This window comes from Alligator mississippiensis, chromosome 2 (assembly GCF_030867095.1).
Source record: "Alligator mississippiensis isolate rAllMis1 chromosome 2, rAllMis1, whole genome shotgun sequence".
Classification (NCBI taxonomy): Eukaryota; Metazoa; Chordata; order Crocodylia; family Alligatoridae; genus Alligator; species Alligator mississippiensis.
In genome coordinates, this window is record NC_081825.1 from 605,450 (window position 1) to 632,281 (window position 26,832).

The window sequence follows — 26,832 nt, forward strand, 5'->3', positions numbered from 1 at the left end:
CCCTGCATTGCTGTCCCCCACGCAGCCCATCGCAGTGGCCCCATCCTAGCCCCACAGCTGGGGGTGGGGAGCAATGTGGCTTCCCGTGGTCAGAGAACCAGAGCGCCCCAGTCTCAGGACCTGGCACTCCCGGGAGGCTGCGATCTGGGCGGCTCACGGGAGAGCACGGCTGGTCTGTGGGTCCTCGGAGCGAACGGGGACGGTGCGTTTCCATCTCAGCAGGGCCTGGGCAGATCCATTCTGGAGCCGGCAAGAGCAGCAGAGCCAGCGGCTGCCTGCTCAGCAAAGTCCCGCAGGCCGCCAGAATACCTGGTGGTGTAGCAGAAAGCCCCCTTTTCCTCTTGCCTGCATTTGCTCTCCCCTCTTTGAATATGTTTTTCCTCTTCTACCTTTTCTTCCTTCCTCTTTCTTGCACTTTAAGATAAGGAACTGTGTTTTAAAATTTGTATGTGTGCATTTTGTATCTCCCTTTGTAGTTTGGTATTTTTATCTATTTGTGTGCCATGGCACTTGTAGCTTATATTTTATACTCCTCACGTCTAGTTTCATAAGTAAGTTATACATTGTAACAATGTTAACAAGGGCAGGAGCCAAACTGCCCTTCCCTGTATCAGGCTGGCCCCTGAAAGAGCGAGTGAATCAGTGATTGAATGTGTAACATGGTAGCAGGCAGCAATTATCACCTGGAAGCTGCAGATCAACCAAAGGAAGAACTCAATAGCAGACAATGTAACAACCGGGAAATCTCTAAACGTCACTGATCAAGGGCTAGAAGCCCTGGCCTGAGTTAATCAACGCAGGGGACCAACTTTTGGGCTGAATATCTCCAGATCGACCATTCCCAGAGCCCTATTCTAGATTCATCAATGGACTCCCAAACCTGCACGTACATGTGGATGATCCCTGGGGCTGACAGATGCCATCCATTAGCCACCGAGGGGGGAAGTCCCACGAGTGTCAACGACCCCTGGATTGGGCAAACCTGAAAACTGGGGAGTCACCAAAGTCTGCCAAGGACAGATAAAAGGCAGTGAAAAGTGACCCTCAGTGGCGCACTCTTGATCTCCAACTCGACCAGACCTGTCCAGCCAGAAGGACCAGCCGGCGACCCCCTTCTGGAGGATAACACCACGCTGAAAGAAGCCTCAACGACAGACTCCAGCGCTTGTAGGATAGGTATACCTGACTCTGTAGCCTGCTACTGTGTGTGTGTATGTGTGTGCATGTGGGGGGACCAGCCCCAAGGTTTATGATTTAACTCATTACAGTGTTTCAATCTGCTTAATAAACTAGGATTTTAAGGATCCCGAGTTGGACATTTGTAGCCAACAGTTGAATACGGCGCTGGTCGAAACATAGGGACAAGGAGAGTCACGGGCCAACGTCAGTGCCTGGAACAGGTTCCGTAACAACCAATCTCTGAGCATCTCGCAGACTCCTACAGACACGGGGCTGACAGGGACCTCCATGGGCCGCATCCAGTTCAAGCCCTGCCTGGGGCAGGATCAGCCCTGTCCAAACCAGGCCAGACAAGCCCTGTGTCCAGCATGACAATCACCCCAACACAGCTCCACGCATCACCCCCGCCCCTGCCCGTGCCCCTGGGAGAGCAGGGGGCTGCGGCCACCATGTCCTGCTGCTAGGAAATGTCAGTAAATGCTCAGGTCACAACGCAGGGTCCGGAGCAGGCACGGTCCAGACTAGACTCAGGATGCCGAGGGCTGTAAGGGACTGAGACACGGGTGGTCACTGGGGTAGAGCCGCGAGCCGGGGGGTCAGGGACATGGGCACAAACGAGGCACAAGTGATCCCGAGCTGCTGCTGCTGCTGCTTTAGTCCTGTCATCGTTAGAAGTAAATGGACGTCTCTTTCCGACTCATAAAACAAGATGGAGCCTTCCCGAGCCGTGGGCGGTGCTTCCAGTGTGTTGCTGGAAGCGATTTCCACCCCTGAGTTCATGTTCACCTCCCTTCTTGTTTGTCGCTAGAGGTGAAGCCAGTCTGCAGGGCGGCGGGATAGGAGCTCCGTGACCCGGAGCAGCTCACAGGCTGCTGGCTGCAGAAGGAAGATATAAGACGGTTAAAAAGGAGAGAGGGCCGCTCACGCGTCTGGAATGAAGAGTTTAGCAGGAATCAGGGAGGTGACAGGGAGCAGTGAAGGCAAAGGGCTCCCTTTCCACTGCCTGGATAGAAACACTGGTGCCATTGCGCGCACTTGGATTACAAGTGGAATCCATTTAATTAATTTAATTTAATTAAGTGGAATGCATTTCAAATGGAGGCAAGGGGGAAAAGAGGTCACGGGCAAGAGACCCTCCGGGACCAGCTGCATTCACCTGGTCTAGAAAATCAGCTCCTTATCAGAGGCGGCTGCTGGGCGATAACCCCGAGATAACCCCCAGCCTCATCCCGTGTCTCCTCTTTCCCAGACACCAGGGACTTAGCACAGACAGTGGTTTTATGGCTCCTTGCAGGTGGTCTTTCCTCTGTCTTCTGACTGACTTTGGATTAACTCGGACACCTGCCTACCTGATAGCTCCTCACTGCCACCACCGCCGCCTGTCCCCAGCACTCTTCCCCTTCCTGTCACCTTCCAGCAGGCTGGGATGGCCCAGGAGACGGCGGGAGGCCTGGCGTTCTGTGGTCTCCCCACCCCGCCTTTCGGCGCCATGTGTCAGGGAGGCTTGAATCCTCCCCCCCGAGGTGCTGGTGCTGCTGCAGGCCAGGCTGGGGATGGGGCTGGGCTGGGCCAGTGCTCCTGCTGCACCGACCCCGCAGGGACCCAGCTGGAGGGTCTGGCCCCCGCGCTCAGGCTCAGCCCCACACTGCTCTGGGGCAGGAAGGGATTTCCCCCTGCTCAGACTGGTCCAGACTGGGGGTTTTTGCCTTCCTCTACAGCTGGGGCACGGCCTAGGGCTGGGCTCTCTGCAGTGCCCATGACCCCCCTGGCAGCAGTGGATAGTTGGCAGCTGCGGCCCCCCCCCCCCCCATAGTTCCTCCTTGCTCCTGCAGCTCTCAGTCCCCTCCCCGCATGACCCAAGCCCCCCAGGGCCATGCCAGCCTCACTCCCTGCCCCGGGCTGGTGCTGTGTGCACTGCAATGACAGACCTCCCTGCACACGCCCAGTGCTGCATTGGGTTCGTGCCCCTCCCAGTGTGCAGCGCGGTGCCCCCCCCCACACCCCAGTCTCCTCCTGAGCCTCGCCCGGACCCTGCGGCGCTGGGTTTTCCTGGGAAGTCTCTCTCCCGCGGCTGACTCAGCCAGACCTGGCTGGGACTCAACCAGGCAGCCTGGGTGTGGATGTGCAATGGCAGGAAGGCAGGAGCAGGGCTGGGGGTTGAACCCTGCTGGTCCCAGCCCCTGCAGCCAGGTGTGGGGTCCCCTCCCTGGGACTGGGCTCAAGCCTGACCTTCCCCAGGCCTCTGGGGGTGGAGGAGGCAGGAGGAACCACTCCAAGGCCAGGCCCCCTGCACCTAGCACGGCTGATCCAGAGGCCTGCATGGGGCCACAGGGCTGGCTGGCGCAGCCCCAGGGGGTGCATCCTGCTGTGGGGAGCTGAGCCCTTCTGGAGCTGGCCCCTCGCTGTACTGGACTCAGCCCCCAGCGCCGTGAGCCCCTGCCCCCGCAGGGCACGGCACCAGGCTGGCTGGCGCTGGGAGTTGGGTTACGGTCCAGGAGACGCCGCAGCAGCTAAATCCGTCTGGCTGAGCCGGGCAGTGGCTAAGAGGGGGCATGATAAGAGCCCACAAGTATGTGACGGGCATGAGCAGCCCGGGGAGGGGGGGTGTGGAAACAGGCGCGCGCGCGCGTGTGTGTGTGTGTGTGTGTGCGCGCGCCACCATGCCCTGTGTGTGCTCAAGGGCACATGCACTCATGTGTGGAGGTGGCCATGTGGCTGTGTGTGCAAGCATGTCTGTGCCCAGGTGCTAGCCCTTCTTCTGGGTCAGCCCCACCAGCGCCATCCTGCCTAGAGTCAGGCTGGGGGGAGCTGAGCTGGTCCCTGCTCCCCAAGACCCCCCGCCCCAGCACAGCCCTGCCATTGCCCTGCCCGTGTGTGGGCACACGGACACTTGTGCATGCACCTGTGCACGGGCACATGGACACACATTTACACACCTGTGCACAGGCACACAGAAACTTGTGCACACAGCTGTGCACAGGAACATGGACACTTGTACACATGCCTGTGCATGGGCACAGGGGCACTTTTACACACGCCTGTGCACAGGCATGTGGACACTTGTATGCACACCTGTGCACAGGCATGTGGAAGCTCTGGCACACACGCCAGATGCACATGCTTCCCACCAACACTTGATGCACACGCTTTGCACAGGCACACTGGCACTAGCCCCGCTCTTCTGCACAGGTGTATGTGCAGGCACTTGCACGCTTACCTGTGCACGGACACGTGGGTCCCCAGGCACACCTGGGCAGGGGTATGAGCCCCTCACGCACACACGTGCCCATGGACGGGCGCGCGCACAAGCGCGGCCCCTCCTGCACACGCGTGTGCAAGGGCACGGGCACCCGGCCCGGCGCACAGCGCCCCATTGTCCGCGCCCGCCGGCCGTGCCCGGCTCCGAGGGCACCGCGCTGGCACCGCGCCCGGCCCGCCCGCCCGCCCCGCCCCGCGCTGCCTCCGCCCCGGCCCGGCCCGGCCCGGCCCGGCCCGCTCCGCTCGGGGCAGCGGCGGCGGAGCGAGACTTGGCCGGGCCCCGCGGGGCAGCGCACGCCCGGGCCGGGACGGACGGGACCGGGACCGGCCCGCGATGTTCTGCCGCAACCAGCGGACCCGCGTGACGGTGGCCCGGGGCTCGGCGCTGGACCTGGAGATCCGCCGCGGCCGCTGCAGGCTCAGCCTCCTGGACCAGAGCCCGCAGGTACCGTCCGCGCCTCCTCGTCCCCATGCCGGAGCCCAGGGCGGTGCCTGCGGCCCGCGCCCACCTTGACCTCGGGCCAAGCCCGTGCAGCCGCCTCTGGGGTGGAGCAGGGATGGGGCAGCAGAGCCCCAGGGGACCCCCGGGTCATGCCCGCCCGACTCGGGGATCCCGGCTGGAGCGCGCTGCTCCCCGAGCTGTGCCCCAGCGGGGCCTCGGGACTTCCCGCAGCCCCGAGACCCGCCTGGCGCAGCCGACAAACCGGTTCCTGGGAGTGACGGGCCGAGACACTTTGTCCCCGGGGCAAGGGGGCTGGGGCGAGGCAGTGCAGGGGCACGAGGCCCGGACACCTGGACTCCTGGGTTCCTTCCCCAGCACCCCCAGCGCCTTCCTCTTCCAGCTGAAGGGGCCGGGGGGAGGCTGGACAAGGCCCCTGGGCTCCCCTCGCCCCGCCGTGGTGCCCAGCTCCAGGCTGGGGTGGCAGGGAGGAGCGAGCAGGGCCAAGGGGCTGACACCCCCGCCCCGGCGTGGCTGCCTGGGCCACCAGGGCCTTCAGGCCTCGGCACACCCTGCTCAGCCACGCGGTGCCCGTGGGTGTCTGGGCACTGAGCGGCCTGTCTGCCCAGGGCCCAGGGGGTGGCTGCCAGGATCAGGGCACGGAGCCCACCCTGTGCCCCGCAGTGCGGGGGTGCAGCGGAGCCAGGCTGGGGGTCTCGGCTTGGTGGGGTGGGCAGATCCCTGAGCACAGGACCCCGCCAGCTCCTTCTGCCCCCCCATGTCCCTGCCCCCACACCCATCAATGAGTAACTACCCCCTCCACTCCCCTCCCCAGAGCAGAGGCTGCTGGGTGCTTCCCGCCCCCACCCCAAGGTGCTACATCCCAGCGCCCCCCCATGCAACCTGGGGGGTCCCAGGGTGGGCTGGGCCCAGCCAGGTCAGGGGATGGTGGGGAGGCTTGTGTCTGTGCACGGCGAGGGTTAATGCCCCCCCCCCGACCCGCCCTGCACAGGTGGGACAAAGGTGCCATTCTCTGCTGGAGCCTGAGGGGGGGCAGTGCCTGGCGCTCAGTGACGCGAAAACACACGTTTGGGCAGAAAAACATTAGTTTCCGGTTCCCTCCAAGACAGCAAATGTAGCCGGGTTTCCCCGGGTGGGGGGAGCAGGGTCAAGCCTGAGGCCCCCCATGCCTGCTGGGCTGGGCCTGCCTCAGGGTGGGGAGGAGCTGGTGGGATTAGGTTAGGTGCTGGGCGGATGTTGGTGCAAGTGGGCTGGTGCAGGGCTGGGGCTGCCCGCCTCCCGTGTGTGCAGCAGTCGTGGGCTGCCTGGTGGCTCTGGGGCAGGGGGGAAGCAGGGCCTGGCGGGATGGGGGAAGAGAGTGACCCCTGAGCACTGTGCCTGGTCAGGCTGGTGCTGGGGGGCAGGAGGGTGCTCAGGAGGGCGGAGGTCCCGGCTATGGGGGAGGGGGACAGGGTCAAGTGCAGTGAGCGATGCTGGATGACCCTGGTCCTGCTCCTGGGAGCGACCTGACACCCCGCTCCGGCTCTGCTGTCCAGGCCCCGGGGGCAGCTGGCTGGAGCCCTGTGGGGCTGTGAGCTCTGGGGCAGGCAGCGGTGCAGGCGGGTGGAAGTGGCTCACAAGGGTGTTGCACCAAGGGCACAAGCAGGGCTGGAGGCTACAAGGCAGGGGAGCCCCGAGTGACCTCGAGCCCTGGCAAGGGGGTGACGTGGAGAAGGATGGAGCAGGGCCCTTCCCAGGGACCAGCAATAGGACTTCACTGATGCTGGCAGCTAGCAGCGGCAGGAGGAATCCCCCGGAGGGCTGGGGGTTGCAGGCTGAGCATGAGCCAGGGGTGGAGGTGGCTGCAACAAAGCCAAGGGGAACCCAGGGTGGATCCGGGCTTGGGCAGCACCAGGGCCAGGGCCAGGAAGTGTCGATTGGAGACCAGGAAACACTTCGTCCCTGTGCAGGGAGGGTGGCCGTGGCAGAGACATCAGGGAAAGGGGGACTCTCCATCACTGGAGGGTGCAAGGAGAGGCTGGACGGGCGCTGGGGGGATGATCCAGGTGCAGCGATGCCCGTGCTCTGCTGTGGGGGTGTCCCAGGCTTCTGGGCTGCGCTGGTTCCCCCTTTTCCTCGTTTTGTGTGCCAGGGGTTTTTAGGGCAGTGGGTGCTGCTGCAGGCCAGGCTGGGGATGGGGCTGGGCTGTGCCAGTGCTCCTGCTGCACCGACCCCGCAGGGTCCTGGCGAGAGGGTCTCCCCCCGCGCTCAGGTCCAGCTCCACACTGCACTGGGGCAGGAAGGGATTGCCACCCTGCTCAGGCTGGTCCGCACTGTGGGGTTTCCCCTTCCTCTGCAGGGGGCCACGGCCTCAGCCTGGGCTCTCTGCAGCACCCTTGACCTCCTTGGCAGCAGCAGGATGTTGGTGGCCGCGGCCCCCCTGTATCCCTGGGGCAGGGGCGGGGGCAATGCCCGGGGCTGTGTCGGGTGACTGTGTTGTGTGGCTCTGAAGTCAGACATGGGGTTTGTCTGGAGGGTTTGGACAGAGCTGATCCTGCCTCTGGCAGGACTTGGGCTGGATGTGACCCCGCAGGTCCCTGTCACCCCGTGGCTCTGGGACTCCGTGATTCTCTGAGGTGCTGGTACTGAGGGGCCGTGGGGATCCGGCTGCAGGGCCTGTGGATGAGGCAGGAGCAGGGCCTGGCTGGACAGGGCCGAGGGGCCGGGATGGGGCTGCTCGCTGCTGGTGGGGGGCACTGCATTGGTGCCAGGGCAGCACAGGCACCCAGCAAGCAGCTCCACGCCTGCACTGAAGGGGGAAATTTGATCCCCAGCCCTGGAGCAGGGAGGGGGGGAAGGCACTAGATTGGGACAGAGCTCCTTGGTCTGAGCAGTGGGACCTGGTGTAGGGTTGTACTGTGTAACCCCGGGACCCCGTGTCCTTCGGGCTGCCAGCCCTGGGGCACAGGCGGGCCTGGGGCTGCAACCCACGATTATTCCACGTGGGAAGCACCTGGGGGATGGTGGGAAGCTGCAGCAGGATCCGGCACGACAGTAAATGCAGCAGCAGCCAGGATCCAAGGGAGATGAGTTTGGAGTGACACACCAGGCACAAACCAGACCGGAGCTGTGTCGGGCGCCCCGCCCGGGGCTGCCAGCACCGGCAAAGGGGACCAGGAGTCCCCGTGCACCGGGCACTCAACGTGGCCGCGCACCGGCAAACGCTCCAGGGACGGGCAGGGAGCTGGGACTGGGGCGATGCCCCTTGCCCAGGCCCTGCTCGGGCCCGCAGCTCGGGGGCGGAGCGGTGCGGACGGGCAGAGAAGGGGGCTGCGAGGGGCTTGTGCCAGAGCCCAGGCCTGGGCAGCAGAGCAGCCGCGGCAGACGTGTTGCAGCGCGGGACGGGAGTCGCCAGCGGCGCCCACCGCCCGGCTCTCCCCGACGAGGCGCGGGCACGGCTCCAGCCCCTCGCCGGCAGCTCCGTCCCCAGAGGCATGGCACGGGGTGGGGGGCCCAGAGCTGGGCCGGATCCAGCCGGGCTCGGACACGTGCTGGAGGAAAGGGGCGCCGGGGGCTCGGGGCACGGGCTCGGCATGGACCCGCCTGCACCTCGGTGCAGGGGGAGAGGACCCGGGGAAAACCCTGCTCCGGCTCCGGCTCCGCCCGTGGCCCCGGGCCGGGCCAGAGGGACCGGGTCGATGCAGCCCGGACCCCGCAGCGCCGGTGGAGCCCGCCCGCCCCTCCCCGGCCGGGCAGGCGGAGACCCCGACGCCGGTCCCGCCCCTGTAAGTGGAGCCGGGCGGGCGGGCGTGCGGGCGAGGCGGGGCGGCGGCTCCGCCGGGTCCGTGCGCGGGCGGGCGGGAGCGGGGCCGCGGCGGCCGCCGGGCGCGGGGCAGGTAGGGGGCCGCGCTCCGCACCCCGCACAGCACCCCGCGCAGCACCGCGCAGGGCTGGGGCCGGGCCCGGGGCTGCCGCCAGGGGGCAGCACGGCCCCGCCCCGCCCCGCCCCGTCCCTGGGCTGCATCGGGGCCCTCGGGCTCGCCTGGGGGGACCCGGTCCCAGCCCCCGAGGTGCAAGGGGGACCCTCCCTGGCCCCGTGGCTGCGTGGGGAGGACCCCAGTCCCTGCTCCCTGGGGTGCATGAGGGACCCTCCCTGGCCCCAAGGCTGCATGGGGGGGCCTGCCTCCTGGGGTGCATGGAGACCCTCCCTGGTCCCATGACTGCATGGGGGCCCCTGCCTGGTCGCTGTCCCCTGCGGTGCATGGGGGCACTGCCAGTCTCCAGCGCTACGGCTTGCATGCATGGATCTGTGCTCAGCCCCCCCTAGCCCCATGGGTGCATGGCAGACCCCTGCCCAGCCCGGCCCCGTGGGTGCACAGGGAACCCCTGTCCAGTTCCCACCCTTGTGACTTCATGGGGGGCCCTGCCCGGCCCCGTGGGTGCAGGGCCCCCCGGCTGTCCAGCCAGTGGTGTGGGTGGGGGGCGGGGGGCTGCCCTTTCCCTGCACACTGGCTTCTTGTTGTGTGGGAGGAAGCAGGAGTCAGCGGCAGGAATGAAAGGGCCTTTTCTCCTCTTTGCAGCTGAGCCACGGCCGGGGCCGCAAGCCGGAGCGGCCGGGGCAGGGGGAGCGCCAGCGCTGGGGCCCGGGGCCCAGCAGAGCAGGGATTGCGGGGATCTGTCCCCAGCTCCGGCCCCTGGGGCGGCAGCAATGGGGCTGGGGGGCACCCCGGGCAACAGGCGGCCGTGCCAGGGGGGCAGGCCAGGGCCGTAGTGGGTCCCCGCGGGCACGGCGGTGAGGGCAGCAATGCAGGACAAGCTGCGCATCCTGGAGGACCTGAACATGCTCTACATCCGGCAGATCGCGCTCAGCCTGCAGGTAGGCACCGCACCCGGCCTGCCCGGCCCCCAAGGCTGCCAGGGGACACTGAAGGCGACAAGGCGGGGGTCCTGGACTCCTGGGTCCCGTCTCTCACCATGGGGGTCCCCAGGCTCCCTGGGGCCATGAGCATGCTGGGGGAGGGGCGGGGGCTCTGGGGTGTGGGCTGCAGCTGCAGGCCCGGTGCCGTGGCAGCACGTGGCAGCAGCGCTGGCGCGTGTCCGTGTGTTGCAGGCAGCCGGGCTCCAGCCCAGCCCAGCCCAGCCGCACACATGTCAGCCAGCTGGCACCAGCCCCGCTTGGGGGAAGGCAGGTGGCAGTGCGAGGGGCTGCCCTGCGTGGGGCAGGGGCCTGGCTCTGCCCCCCAGTTGTGGGGCAGCATGTGGGGCCAGATGCCCCTTCCCAGCCTGGCGCAGCAGGGCAGGCTGGGAGCTGTAGTGTGGCAGGGGCAGAGCCCTGGGGGCTCATCTGCACCCCCTTCCCCAGACTCCTGGGTTTTGTCCCCATGCCCAGGGGCAGGACGGGGCGGGGGCTGGGAGCCGGGGCTCCTGGGTCCTGTCCAGGCCCCAGCAGTTGGGGCGGGCGGGGTGCGGATTGAAGGCGCCTGGGTTCTTTCCCCAAATCTGTGCGGGGGTCTGTGCTGGGGGGGCATAGGGACAGGACTGGGAGATAGGCAGTGGCAGGGGCCAGTGGCTGTTGGGGGGGGGGGGGGGGTCCTGGCTGAGTCTCTCAAAGCTGCTTTCAATCAGACACCGGCGTCTGTGCCTCATTTCCACGTGGCTGTGCCTTGCAGAGGGAGGGGGCGTGCAGCAAACTGCTGCTGGGGGGGCCCGGAGTCGGGGGCCCTGGAGCACTTCGGTACCGTGTCCGTCTGTCCGGGTCAAGACACTTAATCGGCTTGTGCCCTGTCCCCTGGCCTCCTCCGCGCGGCCTCAGCTGCCTGAGCTTGCCCAGCTGTGGGGGCGGGGGGGTGTGCCAGGGCTGGGGAGGAGAGAGGAGCCCCCCTGGGGTCCTGCCCATGCCTGGGGCTGCTCTGGCAGGGCTCCCACCCCCCAGCAGGGGCGGCCCCAGGCCCTGCGGTGCTTTCAGCTGCCTCCCTGCTCCGGGGCTGGGGTGGGGGCTCGCTCGGACCCCCAGCCAGGGGCAGCGCCAGGCCGGCGCTGTGCTCCAGGCAGGGCTGCGGTAGGGCTCCCGCTTTGACCCCGGGGCCTGTGCTGAGCTGCTGGGTGGGGTGCGGAGGGAGCGGGGCCGGCAGGAAGAGCCCAGCCCCTTGCACCGGCCGCTGGCAATCCGATTAGGCGCCTGAGCAGGTTTGCCCTAATGGAGCCCCAAGCCCGGGAAGCTCCCACGGCTGCAGCCCCCAGGGCCCAGGCTCCCACCCCCCTGCCAGCCTGCCCTGCCTAGCCCAGGCAGGGGGCTGGCACATGCCCAGGGGAGCCCTGGGGGTCCCCATTGCAGGCTGGCAGGGCTGGAGCCCAGCTGAGGGGGGGCTTCGAGCCACCCCCTGCCCTGCTGTGGCTGCCTCTGGGGCTGCATCTGCTTCTCACCCCACGGTGGGGGGGTGGCAGCTGCACCCCTGCCCCCCCCCCGAGCTGGGGGCAGCTGGGGCTGGCTCCCCTTGCCGGTGCAGCTGCTGGCAGCCCCCCCAGCCCCGCCGCATGCCCCTGGCTGCTATTTATAGCCAGCCGGTGATGTCACCGTTTCCTTGATGCTCTGCGCGTGTGAAGCGCTGGAGCCGCCGGCTCGGGCTCGGCTCTGCTCAAGCTGCCTGGGAACGGCTCCGGCTGCTCCCACTCCCGCTCCCGGGGGGCTCCCTGGCCTTGGCCCCAGCTGTCGCCAGCCCTCGTTGCTGCTCGGGCCGCAGCAATGGGCCCGCCGGGGGCGCGCAGCTAGGAGGGGGTGCCCACCGCCGGCATGGACAGCTGCAGGCTTGGGAGGGTGAGTGCCAGGTGCCATGGAGCTGCGGCACGGGCAGGGGGTCTTGCTGTGGGGGAGAGCAGGGGACCCCCAGCCACTTGAGGCCAGGCTCGGGGGGGGCACATGGAGGCCGCGGGGGCGGGGGGTGCTGTGCGAGGCCCCCCAGCTGTAGGCCCGGTGCGGGCGCCGGCAGGGATGGGGTAGCGCCCCCTCAGCGGGTGCCGGCGTCTTCCTCCATGGCTTTGCAGCTGTCCTCGGCGGAGGCGGAGACGGGGGTCCGTCCTGCTCTCTCCTCTGGCTCCCTGGAGCTGCAGCTGGGCGCTGTGCGGGGCCACGGCCACCCCCAGCCTCGGCCGCAGCCCAGGGCACCTGGCTCTGGGGTGGACCTGGCTAGGCCTGCACCAGGTCCCTGTTGCAGGGGGTTGGGGCACAGGGGCTCCATGGCCCCAGGGGAGAGACCGGGGAGCTGTGTGTGAGCAGGGGGCCATGCCGGGAAGCGCCGACACTAGGCTCCAGGGGTAACATCCACGAGCGCCGCCTCCAGGCTCATGGGGCGTCCGGCGGCGCGGGGGCCCTGGGCCTGGGGGTGCAGCGCCAGACAGCGAGGCTGGTCCTGCCACCCGGGGCCGCTGGCATGGGGGCGGTGGGGGCAGCTGGGGGACCCCGTGCTTGGAATGGGGGCAGTAGTGAGCCCCGATCTGACTCCCTTGGGGCGCTGGGCCCTGGGGGCCGTGTCTGGGGAGGGGTATCTGTGGGGCCATCAGTGGCTCCCTCGCCTCCTCTCCCGCGCCGTAGTCCTGGGGGCTGCAGAGGCCTGCGTGGATGGCGGGGGCATCACGCAGGCCCGGGGAGCGGAGGTTGCCTGGTAACCCGTGCCGGGCATGGAAATATTTATTTATTTCTCCATGGCAGCAAAGGATGGGGAGGAAGAAGCCGCCCCCCCCACGCTCGCGTGTGCATCAGGGATTCAGGCCAGGCCTGTGGGCCCAGCCCAGCATCGGGGCTAGATCCTGCCTGTCCCAGGTCCTAGCTGGCCCCCCAGGCTCAGCCCTGTCTGGAGCTGGTGGGAGACGGGGGGGCTGAGCCCCACAAGGCACCCGTTGTCCAGCCGCCCCCTCCTGCTGCACACAGGCCCCTCTGTGCCAGCGCCGCGCGCGGGGGCCGCATCTCAGCTGGGCACAGTGGCGCTTTCTTCCCCCCGAGCCGCTCCGTGCAGGGGGGCTGCGCAGGGCAGCTCGTCCCCCACGGCACCTGCAGCCCTGGGACCCGGGGGACCTGCCCCAACTCCCTGCAGCCCCCGGGTGCCCAGGGCCACGCTGAGCCGCTCGGTCCCCGCAGGACACGGACATCCAGAAGAAGATCGACCATGAGATCCGGATGCGGGAGGGCGCCTGCAAGCTGCTGGCCGCCTGCTCGCAGCGGGAGCAGGCGCTGGAGGCCACCAAGAGCCTGCTGGTCTGCAACAGCCGCATCATGGCCTACATGGCTGAGCTGCAGCGCCGCAAGGAGGCCCAGGTGGCCCAGCACGGAGCCCGCCGGTGAGCCCCCCGGGACCCAGGCAGGGGTAGGGGGCTTTGCAGGGGGCTGGGGGTTGGATGAGGGGAGACCCAGACCCCCGGCACCCATGCAGGGGTAGGGGGGCTTGCAGAGGGGTTGGGGGCTGGGTGGAGGGAGCCCCAGACCCTGCAGATGCTGGCTGGGGTGGGGGGCCGGGGCACCTGGCACCAGTCACAGCTCCGCGTTCCCCGCAGCCCCTCGGACGCCGGCCCCACGGAGGAGCGCTCACCCTGCCGGGGCAGAGTCTGCATCTCAGGTGAGCGGGTCCCAGCCCGACGGTGGGCACTGGGCAGCTCCGGTGCAGCACGGGGCTCCAGGCATCGTGTGCTTCCAGCCCGAGCAGCTCCCTCCCAACCAGGGGCCTCATTTTGGGGGTGCTGCGTGACCCAACAGGGCCTCGTGCCACAGGGAAGGGGCTCCTTAGGCCCCCTTACAGCTGGGCTGGCGTGCCCGGATGAGGCCTCAGCCAGTCTCTACCGGCTCGTACATGCTCGGTGCCCCCCGGGCCGCGCCTCGTGGCCCCCATTCATCCCCACTCACTGCCGGCTTCCCTCCCCCAGACCTCCGGATCCCCCTGATGTGGAAGGACACGGAGTATTTTAAGAACAAGGGAGGTGAGCGCGGGGCGGGGGGGTCGGGCCGGGGGGCCGTGGGGCCAGGCGTGACGCTGGCGTGTTCTGTGCCCGCGCAGACCTGCACCGCTGCGCCGTGTTCTGCCTGCTGCAGATCGGCGTGGAGATCTACGACACCGAGATGGTGCTGGTGGACCGCACACTCACCGACATCTGCTTCGACAACGGGGTCCTCTTGTAAGTGCCCCCGGCCCCCACTGCTGCAGTGCCCCCGGGCGGGGATCACTGGGGGCTCCCCCAGAGCCCAGGACCCCTGCCTCACGCCCCACAGCACACCCTGCTGGAGCTGGCACAGCTCGTGCCCCACGCCAGGTGCACGGAGCTGCATGCTCCCTGCGGCGTTCACCATCCTCAACGCCCCACGTGGGCTTCCCTGCAGCCCTCCCTCCCCCCACTGCTGAGAGTCAGGCCTGGGCCCCGCTCCTGCGGGCCCCAGCAAGGTGGCTCTGGGGCTGGGGGCTCCACGTGCTGCCCTGGTGCCCGGCAGAACCACGCACTCCCGGGACATGCCGCCTGCCAGCGTTGGCTCCTGGGATGGGGATGGGCTCCAGGGACAATCCCCAGCCCGCGGCTCTGGGGAGGCCCAGGGGGTTTGGCCCCGTCAGAGCAGCTCTGGGCCTGGGTGACCTCGCTGCAGGCTGTTCCCATGTTGCAGAGGAGGGCAAAACCCCCCAGTTGGGTCGAGTCTGAGCAGAGGGAAATCCCTTCCTGCCTCAGTGCAGCGTGGGGCTGAGCCTGAGCGCAGAGGCGAGACCCTCCAGCCAGGACCGCGGTGGTGCGGGGGTCTCTGGGGGGGTGCAGCACGTCCTCAGCCCCCATCCTGACGCCGGCACCCCCACAGCACGGAGGCCGGCCCTGACTTTGAACTGAAGGTAGAGCTGTTCAGCGCGGGGCTGGAGGAGGACTCCGCGCTGGGCAGCACGCCCAAGAAGCTGGCCAGCAAGCTGAGCAGCTCGCTGGGACGCTCGTCGGGCAGGCGTGTGCGGGCGGCACTGGATGGGGGCCCCGGCAGCCCTGTGAGTAACGGAGGCAGCGGCCCTCTCCTGCTGCCGGCCCCCAGTGTGGCGTGAGTACCCCCCCTGCCCCTCCCGTGCGACCCCTGACCCCGTGCCTGCCCTGACCCCCGTCTCCCGCCGCAGGGGCCCCAAGTATCACCTCCTGGCCCACGCCGTGCTCTCGCTGGCTGACGTGCAGGATGGCTTTCGCACCCACGACCTCACCATCACCAGCAGCGGTAAGAGGGGGCTGGGGGTGTGCGACGGGCCAGGGCGCAGGACTTGGGGCTCGTGCCCCAGTGACCCTGGCTCTGCTGTCTGCCCCGGCAGAGGAGAGCTCCTTCTGGCTGCCCCTGTACGGCAGCATGTGCTGCCGCCTGGCCGCCCAGCCCAGCTGCATGTCCCAGCAGATGATGTGCGGCTTCCTCAAGCTGCAGGTAGGTGCGGGGCCAGGGCCGGGGCCGGGGCCGGGGCCGGGGCGGGGGGTGCACGCCGGGGGCAACAGGGCAGTTTTGCTGGTTGTCCCCGGGCTGCAGAGATGAGCGCAGGCTGGTGTCTCCCAGGCTTTGCTGGCTGCCACGTGCGCCCTGGGAGGAATTTTTTGAGCGTATATAAATTGCCTTTGCAGCAGCACATTGATAGCTGCAGCCCCCTGCTTTCCCTGGGACAGGGCCGGGGGCGATGCCTGGGGCTGTGTCAGGGGCGACTGTCATGTAGGACACAGGGTTTGTCTAGACTGGTTTAGATGGGGCCGATCCTGCCTCAGGCAAGGGTTGGACTGGATGTGATGGCCGTGGCTCGGCCAGGGCTGGTCCTGCCCTGAGCAGAGGCTAGATGAGCTGTGACCTCCCCCGAGGGCCTTTATGCCCGGGACACGGGTCCCAGTCCTGTTGCCTCTGACTTTCCCCTGTCCCTGCCTTGCCCCGAAGGCCCTGCCAGACTCCGTGCCCTGGGGCCACGATGGCGATCCACCCAGCACGGCTCTGGGATCGGGGCCAACGTGCTGGCCAGGAGCCATTTCCGTCTGGCCTCTGCTCCCTGCACCCTCTTGGTACCCAAGAACTGCTTCCACCCAGTCAGCATAAGTGAAGCGAGTTTGCCAGGTCTCAGGGCCACCTTCCCAGCCTGCCACAGGCTCCTTTCAGCCTCCCCATGGAGAGGGGCTTCGCAGCCTGCTGGGTCTGGGCTGCGGGGGTCTGGCTGGCACCTGTCGGGGCCCCAGGTGTGTGCACGTGTGTGTCATGGTACCCTGCCATGCGTGACAGACCGTGTTTATCTGGCAGCAGGCGGGCGAGCCACAGAGCTGGGCCCGGCTGTACTGCGTCCTGCGTGGCACCAACCTTTTCTGCTACCGCCGGCCCCAGGACGCTGAGGCCCACGTGGAGCCAGCCTTCACCATTGCCATCAACAAGGTACCGGCTGGGGGGTGGTCCCCTAGAGCCCAAATTTGGGGCTTTCTCCTGCCCCACCTGCCAGCTGCATGCGGGGGTCACGGTCCTACCTGCAGCGGCCGGGGAAAGCGGGTCCATGGGGAGAGTGGGGCCAGGACTGAGGGGTGGCTGCCCCCACAGGAGACCCGCATCCGGGCCACAGAGAAGGATGCTCGGAGCAAACTGCACAGCCTGTCTGTGACCAACCGCTACGGGGGTGAGGAGGTGACCCACACACTGCTGGCCGAGAGCCGGGCTGACGTGCAGCGCTGGATGGAGGCCTTCTGGCAGCAGTTCTACGACATGAGTGAGCTTCAGGGAAGGGGCAGAGCCCAGGGGGTCCTGGGGGCAGGGGTAGGGGGTGCGGTCTCCCCAGGACCCGCGGTGCACGGTCCTGCCTGCACCCACGTACACGGAGACATGGTCTCCCCAGATCCATGGCGCACGGTCCTGCCTGCACCCACGTACACGGAGACATGGTCTCCCCAGATCCATGGTGCACGGTCCTGCCTGCACCCACGTACATGGAGACATGGTCTCCCCAGATCCATGGCGCACGGTCCTGCCTGCACCCACGTACACGGAGACATGGTCTCCCCAGATCCATGGTGCACGGTCCTGCCTGCACCCACATACACAGAGACATGGTCTCCCCAGATCCATGGTGCACGGTCCTGCCTGCACCCACGTACACGGAGACATGGTCTCCCCAGGACCCGCGGTGCACGGTCCTGCCTGCACCCACGTACATGGAGACATGGTCTCCCCAGATCCATGGTGCACGGTCCTGCCTGCACCCTCATGCACGAGGCTGCTGCCATCATCCCCGGGCTCCACTTTGGGGCAACCAGCCTGGGGGGTCCCCTGATGTGCCCTCCCTCCCCCTCCCAGGCCAGTGGAAGCAGTGCTGTGATGAGCTGATGAAGATCGACGTGCCCGCCCCGCGCCGGCCCCCGGCCCTGCTGGCCAAGCAGGGCTCCCTGTACCATGAAATGGGTAAGGGGCAGGGGGCCTGGGCATGGGAGGGGGGGTCTCCGCTCTGTCTGTCTCCGTCTCCTTTCTGCAGGGCTCTTGCCCGCCCTCTACTAACCGCCTGCTCTCGCTGCCTGGGCACCCGTGCCCACTCTGTGCGTTTGTCTGTCTGTCTGTCTGTCTGTAACTGCCGCCTTTCTCTCCGTGCCCCCCGCCTGCCCCCGCCCACCACTCCCTGCCTCTCTCTGCCCCTCCTGCCTGCCCCCGCGCTCCAGCTCTGGCGGGCCCGGCCCTGCCACCCGCAGCCGGCGAGGGGCTCCTGCTGCAGGATAATGCGGTCTCCGCCGAGATCCGGGCGCTGCTCTCGTCCTATTACAGCGACAGGTGATGTACCGCCGGGCCTGGCCCAGGACCCAGGCGGCGCCTCCGGACCCCACAACGGGCAATGTCAGCACAGGGGGCTGCGGGCAGCTCCCCGTGATGCCAGGCCTGGCCTCCTCCCACAGCGGCACTGTGGGTGTCTGGGGCAGGAGCAGGGCCGTGGGGCAGCTCCAAGCTACCCCAGGTTGGAGGCGCTGCGGGGCCTGGGGCAACAAGCTGGGTGGGGGTCAGCTGGTGGCTCCTCCAGCCCCAGCTGGGGTTACTCTGGGGGTGGGGGGCAGCTCCTGGGCACCCCAGCAGGGGGCGCTGCAGGATGGGGGGGCAGATGCCGACCCCGTGCCATTGCCCCGCAGCTATTGAGCCGGCGGACGACATCGAGGCAGTGACAGACATCCTGACGCGGCGTGCGGCGGGGCTGGAGCTGCGCCCAGGGCTGGGTTGCCCGCCATGGCTGGCGTTGTTCGCGGAGCCCCTGCCCGGCGCCTCGGCCTCCGACACTGACAGCGCGTCCAGCAGCAGCCCCCGCCCCGTGCGCCCGCTCTGGAGCCGGCCCCGCACCCTGTCCCTGGACGCCAAGCTCAGCACCCTCAAGGGGCGCGCGAGCCGCAGCCAGGCCCCTGCCCCACGCCCGCCGCCCGGCCCCCCGCGCTCCAGCTCCAGCTCCTCCAGCAGCCCCGACTGCGAGCGCCAGGGCCGCCGGCCCCTCCGTGCCCAACTGGACCCCCGCGCCTGGCTGCAGTCCCAGGTCTGAGCCACCGCGCAGGTGAGCCCCGGGTTTTTTGGGGGGCCAAGCTGAGGCTGCCCCCCACTACATGCCCTGACCCCCCTGCTAGCTCTGAGGCTCCTAGGGGCTGTCTGCATCCCAGCAGGGACAGGGGCTGCAACAGGGCATCCCTGTCTGCACCCCACAGCCCCGCGCCTCTCGGGGAACCGCCGGCCCAGCCGGGCACGCACCCCCGGGCCGGAGCCGAAACCCCCTGGCCCTGGCTCACTGACCCCCACCCCAGGGTGCGGGCACAGGGGCCAGGCTGGGGCACTACCCCTGGTACAGAACTGGAAGGCTTTGGCCCACTTTGGGGGGACGAGGGGGCCCTAGCACCCCCGACTCCAGCTCAGCTGCTTTCCTCACCCTTCTAACCACCCTGGGCCGGAGCCAGCCCCCGCCCCCGCCCGGCCCCTCTGCCCACACCGGGGACCCAGGCCATGTGCAGGTGCCAATGCAAGGGGCAGAGCCGTGGCCCCCGGGAGATGTGGGGGGGGCAAGCCTGCCGGCTCATTAATATGCATTAAAGTCTATTTAACGTTTGCAGCGTCTCATTCTGTGCGGGGAGGGGGCCCGGCGCTGCTCCCCACCAGCAGATCGCTGCACCCGGCTGCCAGCGCGGGGCACGGGGACCCCCCCACGGGCAGCCCCTCCAGGCCCAGCACGGGTTGGGCACTGCCTGGCTCCAGGCTGATGTTGCTTGTCCAGGGGTGCCCGTCTCTGCTGGTCCTGCCCCCCTGTGGGCCATGGGGCAGGGGCACAGCGGGGCAGCCCCTGACCCAGTGAAGCCGGGCATCAGCCTGGGAGCACTGCCAGTGCGCGAGGCCTGCCCCCCCCCAGCGTGGTTCCCCCAGATGCAGGCAACACGGGCCCTTTCCTCAGTTCCTTTATTAGGCTGGGAGGCTGCAGCAGAGGGGGGGGGAGATGCCCTGGGGGGAGAATCCTTGTGGGGCTGGCAGTGGCCGGTGGTGGGGGGAGCCGGTGCCCAGTGCGGGGGGTGCCTGGTGCAGTGGGTAGAGCCAAGCTGGGGGGGATTCCCCGACCTATGCAGTGCGACCTATGCGGTGCGGGGGGGCGACCCCATGGCCTCGTCCGTGCCCTCCAGGGCCGCCCGTCCATCGCCGCCTTCCAGCAAGCGCCACGGCGCAGCCCCTGCAAAGAGACCAGGGGGAAGGGAGCGTGGACCAAGGCCAGGGGGGCTACCGGGCGGGGGCGGGGGCAGGGGGCAGAGGCAGTGCCGTACCTGCTGTTTCAGGGTCCCAGGCCGCTCGCTGCTGGAGCTTGGAGCTGAGGCTGGGATCCCCCTAGAAGGCGGGTGGGAGGGTGAGGGGTGGTGGGGGGGGCCGTCGGGCTCAGCACACCATGCGGGATCCAGCCCTGGCCCCAATCCTGCATCAGATCAGGTACCACTGGGCCCGAGCAGGCTGGATTCGGCCTCACAGCCCTGGCGCAGGCTGAGCCCCCCTGCTCTGGGGCCAAGCCATGGCGCAGGGGCTGGAAGAGACCTCCCGCACCCCCAGCCCCGGTACCTCCTCGAGCGCCGGCCAGCTCCCGTACTCCTGCCCGCCGAAGCCATTGTGCCCGGGAGCCATGGGCAGCTCCGGGGCAGGCTCTGGTGCGACCTCTCCATCTGGGGGGAATTGGGGTGAGTTCATGGGGGTCTGAGTGCCCCCCGCCATGCAGCCCAGTGCCACCTCCAGCACCCAGGCTGGCAGGACAAGCTTTGGGGTGCTGGCTCCATGTCCCCCGCGCCCCACAACTGCGTCACTCACCAGCCATGGGGTCCTCGGAGGTGTCGGGGCCGGGGCTGGAGGGAGCAGGACAGCCCAGCACAGGATCCTCCTCTGCCAGGAAGGGGGTGGTGGGGTCCGAGTGCAGCCCGGGGCTAGGGGGGCCTGGGCTGGGGGCATCCCCCCGACACATGGGCATGGGAGGGCAGAGGGAAGACTCGGGCTCATCGGGGCTGCTGGGGGGCAGAGATGCCAGGATGGGGGTTGGGGAGGGTGGAGGTGGTGACCTGGCCTGGGGGGGGCTGGCAGGAGGTGGGGGGCTGGGGCCGGAGGGGGGCAGGGAGATGGTCCCACGGGGGCTGGGCATGGGGGGACTGGCAGGGGGCAGAGGTCTGGTCCCAGGGGGGCTGCGGGGAGGTGGGGAGCTGGTCCTAGGGGGGCTAATCTCAGGGGGGCTGGGGGGAGGTGGGGGGCTAGACCCAAGGGGGCTGGTGGCTGGGGGCTCCATCCTAGGGGGGCTAGAGGGGGGCAAAGGGCTGGTCCTGGGGGGGCTGGCAGGGGGTGAAGATCTGGTCCCATGGGGGCTGGGTGAGGGTGGGGGGCTCAGCCCAGGGGCGCTAGCAAGTGGTGGAGGCCTGGTTCCAGGGGGGCTGGATGGGGGTGGGGGACTAGTCTCAGGGGGGCTGGTGGGTGGCAAGGGGCTGATAGGGGGTGGGAGGCTCAGCCCGGTGGGGCCAGCAGGGGGCAGAGGTCTGGTCTCAGGGGTGCTGATGGGTGGGGGCTCTACCCTGGTGGGGCTGGAGGGGGGCAGGGGGCTGGTCCCTGGGGGGGTGGCGGGGGGTGGAGGGCTCAGCCCGGTGGGGCTGGCAGGGAGCAGAGGTCTGGTCTCAGGGGTGCTGATGGGTGGAGGCTCTACCCTGGTGGGGCTGGAGGGGGGCAGGGGGCTGGTCCCAGGGGGGGTGGCAGGGGGTGGGGGGCTCAGCCCGGGGGCGGCAGGGGGCAGGGGTCTGGTCTCAGGGGGGCTGGCAGGGGGTGGGGGCTCCACCCTGGTGGCCCTGATCCCGGGGGGGCTGGGCAGGGGCCTGGGGGGGCCAGGACTGAGGGGGGCTGCGGCCCGGAAGGCGCCAGGCTCAGGCATGGAGGCGCCGGGGGGCGAGGGGGGCGCGTCCGGGCGGCGGAAGATGTAGGCTGACTCGGTGAGGCTGCGCTGGTAGCGGAGGAAGGGCCGGCGCGGGGCCGCTGCGGGAGCAGAGACCATGTCAGCGCCACCCTCGCCCACACGCAGCCCCTCGGGGGTGCCAGCCCCGCTGGGCTCGGGGCAGCCGCACTCACCAGGGTGGGCGCCGAGGGGCGCGGGGGTGCCTGACGCGGAGCCGGAGCGCTCCCTCTGCCGGAAGAAGTCGCGCGGGTTTTGGGAGCGCTGGGACACCAGCACGGCCGCCTCCTGCGGACACAGCCCCGGTCAGCATGTGTCCCCAGCCCCAACCCCAACCCCAACCCCGGCCCCCACCCTCACCGCGGCCTTCTCAATGGACTCGCTGCGCCGGAAACGGTCCCGCGCGGCTTCCTCGTGCTCCCGCTGCTGCTGCTCCTGGCGCCGGAGACGCGGCTCAGTCCAGCGGCCAGCCTGGAGACCCCTGCCCGGCCCCTGGTCCCCGGCTCCAGCCCCAGCTCTGCCAGGAGGTCTCCAGCCAACCCTGCCCAGGGGGCTCCTGCCCCACTCACCCATCGCGCCTTCTCCTGGCGGCGCTCCTCGGCCTCACGCCGTGCCTGCTCCTTGCTGTGGGAGAAACAGGGTCAGGGCCATGCAGGGCCAGGCCCGGGGGCCGGGGTGGGGGCCGGTGCCACGACTCACCGCTGCTCCTCAATGAGCTGCTCCTTCTCGCGCACGCGGCGCTCGCGCTCAGCTGCTTCGCGCCGCTCGCCTTCCATGCGCTCTCGCTCCCAGCGCCGCTGCTCCTCGGCTGCGCGCCGCCGCTCCTCCTCCTTGCGCTGCTCCTCTTCCCTCTGCAGGTGTGGTGCAGGCGCTAGCACCAGAGCCCACCTGCGCTGGCCCCGGGGCTCCTTCCCCACCCCGCAACCCCGGCAGGATCGGGACCACATGCCACGGGCAACTTAGGCCCCGCCCGGTCCTGTGACCCACTCTGGCACAAGGTCCGCCACGCTCTCACCTCAGCCTGGGCCCAGAACGAGTCTCGCTTGGTGCGGCGGATCTCCAGTGCTGGGTTCGTCTTCCGGTAGTTGGTGCCCTGGAGGGGAGACAGGCATGAGTCTGGCCCCCCGGTAGCCCCCAGACCCTGCAACTCCCCTGCCATCGGCAGTACCCCCCAGACCCAGGGCTGTGCAAAGCCAAAGGTGATGCTGGCAGGTGCCCCCAGCCCCAAAGCTGCTCCTGCCCCTCCTGGCCGCCGCACAGGCTGGGCCGGTCCCAGCACAGCACATCCCAAGCCTGGCCCAGCTCTGACAAGCGAGCAAGGCGTGGCATTAATTAACACTCCCCCCCACACACACACACCCCCACTCACCACCAGCTCCTCGGCGTCGCGGGCGGGCGTGCGGCGGGCACCAGTGCCTGCAGCGGGTGCCAGGCGGGAAAGCACGCGGCGCAGCCCCTCCTCCGTCACCTCCTCGGTGTGCCGGGCATTCAGGACCAAGCTAGCCTCCTGCCGGGCACTCTGTCAGCTGGGACCCCCAGAGACCCCTGCCCCGTGCAGCCGCTCCCAGCACTGGCACCCCCAGGATCTTTCTATTGATAAGCTCCTGGGAGCCAGATGTTTGGAGCCAGGCCACCGGCAAGCAGGGCACAGAGGCAACGACCCCCACCCCATATCAGCCTCCAGGGCCAAGGGGAGATAGGGGTGAGCGAGACAGGGGTGCAGGCACATGGCAGCAGGGTGGGGGCAGGGACTGGCAGGGACGCCCCCACCCCGCCCGGCGGCCCCGGCCAGCTGGCGCAGGCGCAGGGGCTGAGTCAGCAGCGCGGGGAATGTGCTGAGCCCAGCGCGGCCGGCGGCTCCCCGGGCCCTGGCGGCCCAGGCACCAGAGCAGCCCCGGCCGTGCTCGGGCCCCGTGCTCGTGCTCGGGCTCACCTTGAAGAAGGCGCGGATGGCCGGGAGGTGTGTGGCACAGCTCTGCCGGTGCAGCTCCGCCACCTGCTCGCCCACCTGCACAGGCACGGGCAGGGCATGGGGTCAGCCAGCACGGGCAGCCCTGCCATGCCCCACCCCGAAACCCCCTCCCCACCGCCTCCTGGGACCCAGCTCCTGCAGGCTCTTTCCTACTGGGACCCCTTGTTGCCCCCTGCCCCGACCTGGGGGCCAGGGGCTTAATGAGGGGGTTATCAAGCAGCCCCTTATCAGGGTGGGGCCCAGATGAGCAGGCACCAGGGATTGTCCTGCCCTGCCAGGGGCAGCTGGCGTGGGGGGTGCATTGCACCCCCAGATGTGCCCCCAGCCCAGCTGAGCTGGGAAGGGTGGGCGCCCGCCTGCCACGGGAATGAGAAGCAGCTGAGCTGGGCGGGAGTGCGGCTGCCAGCGAGTGAGTCAGTGTGGGTGGGAGCCAGGCCCACCCCTATGCACACCAGTGCACGCTGGGACCCCCAGCCCAGCCCCCCCGGACAGCACCCAGCCCTCCTGGGCCCCCCCCTGCCTCTCCCAGCCCAGCCCCTCTGGGTACCCTCAAAAGGGCTCCAAGCCCCAGAGACACCCCAGACCCCACAAGGGGACCAGAAGCCAGGCCTGCCCCCCCCCCCCCGAGCCCCCTCCCCACACACTCACCCAGCTGATGAGGATGACGCGGGGCTGCCCGGAGCCGGGGTCCAGGACGCGGCACAGGCCGTACATGACGCTGCTGCTGGAGAACTTGGTGGCCAGCTCGTCCGGGCCCCCGGCTGCAAGGCGGGGTCAGTGGGGGGGCGCCCAGCGGGGCAGGGGTGCTGGGGCAGTTGTCCCCCCAGCGGGCAGCAAGGGGGAGATGGGGCAGGGGGGTGAGAGGCAGGCACTGGGGGCAGCATGGCAAGCTGGGCAGGGTGCTGTGCTCCCCGTTCTGCCCCAGAAGGGGGGCACCAGGGGTACCGGGGGCCCGGCGGCACGCTCCTACCTCCCGAGTCAAGGAGCTTGAGGTCATTGTGCTTCTCGTAGGCAAACAGGGCCCTGGCGGGAGACGGGCACGCAGTGAGGGGCCCAGCCGGGCCTGCCCCACACCCTGCAGATGGGCCACCCTAGGGGCAGTTCCTCCTCTGCCCCCCGCCCCAGCCCCCCGCCCCAGGTTCAGCAGGGCCTCAGCACCCAGCTCCCCCACACCAGGATCAAGGCCGCGGCGGCGGGAGGAAGTGGTTTTCCTGCAGGAAGCCAAGATGTCAGACAGGAAAACGTGGGGGTGGCGGGGCTGCATCCAGCCCAGGGCCTCCCTGCTGCCCGGGGACCCAGCTTGGCCTGGGCAGGCAGGGGCAGGGGCATCGCATTCGCTGCGGCTCCCCCCGCCTGGGCTGTCCCAGGGGAAGTGCAGCTGCAGCACGAGGGCGGCCGCGTGCATGAGGCAGCGCAGCCAGGCCTTGGGACCCAGGCTTCGGGCACAGCCCCGTGCAGCCCGGATGGGGGGGCAGCAGCTGCACGCCCGCAAGCCCCAGGACCCCGACTGCCCCCCAGGCTGGACTCAACCCTATTGGCCCCCCTACCCTCCAGCCCCTCAGTGCCACGTGGGGGCAGGCCAATGCCCGTGTCCGCCAAGCCCCGGCTCTGGGGGGCAGCCAAACCCCGCATTGCAGCCCTGCTCCCCTGTGCACGGCTCGGGTTGCACGCGTGTGCCAACACGCATGGCTCAGCGCCTGGCGCTGCGCACGGGCAGAGGGGACAGGCCTAACATGTGGTGGGGCAGACCCCCGCCCCAACACGCCCAGGGCTGCGGCGGGGGGATGCCAGCCCGGCCCCGGCGGTGTCTGGGGTGCTGGGGGTGGCGCTGGGCTTCCACCCGGGCCCAGATGAGCCGGCTCAGGCTGGCCCTGCCCCTGCCCCTGCCCGGGTTAAGCCGCTTGGTAACTAAGTCCAAAATCCACGGCTGTTTCATCACGGCTGTCCTCCGCCCCCCCCCGTCTGCCCCCTCCCAGCCGCCGGCGCCTGCGGATCTGCAACCTCGACACTTTCCGTTTGCAGAGATCCCGGCGCGGCGCGGCGGGGCGCGGTGCGGGGGGGGCGGGCCGGGCCGGGCCCGGGGGCCGCGGGGATCGGGGGGCCGCGGGGGCGGCAGGCAGTGCCGGAGCAGCTCGGCGGGCAGCCGGGCTCCGCTGACAGCTCGGAGCGGGGCGGCGGCGGCGGCGCAGCCTCGCGGAGTCCGGGCGCCGTGCCCGCGGGCGGGCAGAGCCCGGGCGGGAGAGCCGCGGCGGGTGACCCCGGGGGCCCGCGCTCCGCACCCCGCACCCGCCCCGCCGAGCCCCGCGGTGCCCCGCCGCCCCCCGGGCACGGACCCCGGGCAGGGCGGGCGCCCGGGCTCACCAGTCGGTGGAGGCGCGGCTGCCCAGCACGTCCTCCTTGGCCGCCAGCAGCGCCAGGCGGTGCCGCTCCAGGCCGACGGTGCCCATGGCCGGAGCGGGCCGGGCCGGGCTGGGCTGGGCTGGGCTGGGTCGGGCCGGTGGCGCCGCGGGTCGGGCACCGCCTGCCCCGCCCGGCTCCGCCTTCCCCGGGGGAGGGACCGGGAGCCCGGCCCGGCCCGGCCCGGCCCGGCTCGCTGGGGCTCCGCGCCCCGACGCCAGGCTCTGTCTGCCCGGGCGGGGGAGACGCCCTGGGTCCTGTTTGCCCCCGGGGGCAGGACGCCTGCCTCCTGTTTGCCCCTGCGGGGGAGCAGTCTGCGGGAGGGGGCTGAACCCCTGCTCCTGTTTGCCCCCAGGAGGGCAGGACGCCTAAATGCTGGTTGCCCCTGCGGGGAGAGAGCCGGGACACCTGGGTGCTATCTGCCCCTGGGGAGTGGGGGGCAATAGGGCAGGCAGCGGGTGCAGCTGGGACCCCGGGGTCCTCACCTTCCCCTGGAAAGGAGCGGAGCGGAGCGGAGCAGCAGGGGTTAAAGGGAGCCGGACACCTGGGCTCTTCCCCAGGGTGGGGGGTCCTGCTGGGCACCGGAGGAGCCAGGACCCCGAGGTTTGCAGCTGGGTGGGGGCGCGGTTCCCCACCACGGGCGGGCACTGGGCCCCAGACGGTTTTGCTCCTGCGTGCCAGGCCCCAGAGCCTGGCGCAGGGCGCGGCATTGTGTGGCAAAGACCGTGCCCCGCAGCTTCTCATGTCTGCACGGGCCTCAGCGCACGTGTGCAGCACCAGGGCGCCAAGGCAGGCGTGAGCACGCCCCAGGCAGGCAAGGGCTGGGGCAGGCGTGTGAAGGAGGGAGGGGTACCAGGGGCGGGGGCGTCATGCCTGAGTGGGGAGGCATGAGGAACGTGCAAGGCCCGGCAGGCAGACAGGTGTGTGCACGTGTGTGCGAGGGGCAGCGCTGGGCCTCGCCGCAGCCTCTGGACGGCTTGGGGCTCTGAGTTCGGGCCCAGCCCTGGCAGGAGCTTGGCAGTGACCTCACCATGTCGGCCCTGCCCTTATTTGGGCAAATGGAGCCTGGGCCAAGGCCGGGAGCAGCCAGAGGGGGAAGGCAGGAGCGGGCAGCATGGGGCCTGGGCCTGCTGCTTGGCTCCAGCTCTGGCACCGCGTCCAGGACAGCCCCTGGGGGT

General features: G+C 69.5%; 2 protein-coding genes and 1 long non-coding RNA gene across 8 annotated transcripts; 1 reads left to right on the top strand and 2 right to left on the bottom strand.

Annotated features, from left to right (window-relative positions):
• Positions 1-1,276: 1,276 nt before the first annotated feature.
• On the bottom strand, positions 1,277-5,315 carry LOC109285404 (uncharacterized). The gene is made up of 2 exons (XR_002093143.2): positions 4,947-5,315; positions 1,277-2,055 (listed from the first exon to the last, which is right to left on the bottom strand). It is a non-coding gene; the product is annotated as an uncharacterized LOC109285404 (long non-coding RNA).
• RTKN (rhotekin) lies at positions 4,637-18,942 on the top strand. Of its 6 annotated transcripts, XM_059721251.1 has the most exons (13): positions 8,707-8,772; positions 9,457-9,752; positions 13,008-13,207; positions 13,421-13,482; positions 13,787-13,840; positions 13,918-14,035; positions 14,700-14,924; positions 14,998-15,092; positions 15,184-15,290; positions 16,137-16,265; positions 16,425-16,590; positions 17,175-17,279; positions 17,990-18,942. In XM_059721251.1, exons 2-13 carry the CDS (start codon positions 9,681-9,683, stop codon positions 18,385-18,387), a joined length of 1,731 nt encoding a protein of 576 aa, XP_059577234.1. In that variant the 5' UTR covers positions 8,707-8,772; positions 9,457-9,680; the 3' UTR covers positions 18,388-18,942. The 6 variants fall into 6 exon arrangements, with proteins under 6 accessions (XP_059577236.1, XP_059577233.1, XP_059577232.1 ...); XM_059721253.1 differs by lacking the exons at positions 8,707-8,772; positions 9,457-9,752; positions 17,990-18,942 and adding exons at positions 4,637-4,882; positions 17,531-17,855; XM_059721250.1 differs by lacking the exons at positions 8,707-8,772; positions 9,457-9,752 and adding an exon at positions 4,640-4,882 and having other exon boundaries at positions 16,140-16,265.
• A 327-nt stretch (positions 18,943-19,269) lies between these two features.
• LOC106739803 (basic proline-rich protein-like) lies at positions 19,270-25,787 on the bottom strand. The gene is made up of 14 exons (XM_059721205.1): positions 25,619-25,787; positions 24,228-24,280; positions 23,906-24,018; positions 23,219-23,293; positions 22,655-22,792; positions 22,301-22,378; positions 21,985-22,136; positions 21,855-21,909; positions 21,646-21,720; positions 21,462-21,573; positions 20,172-21,368; positions 19,929-20,029; positions 19,643-19,703; positions 19,270-19,551 (listed from the first exon to the last, which is right to left on the bottom strand). The coding sequence occupies exons 1-14, from the start codon at positions 25,702-25,704 to the stop codon at positions 19,457-19,459; spliced, it is 2,391 nt and encodes a 796-aa protein (XP_059577188.1). The 5' UTR covers positions 25,705-25,787; the 3' UTR covers positions 19,270-19,456.
• Between the last annotated feature and the right edge of the window lie 1,045 nt (positions 25,788-26,832).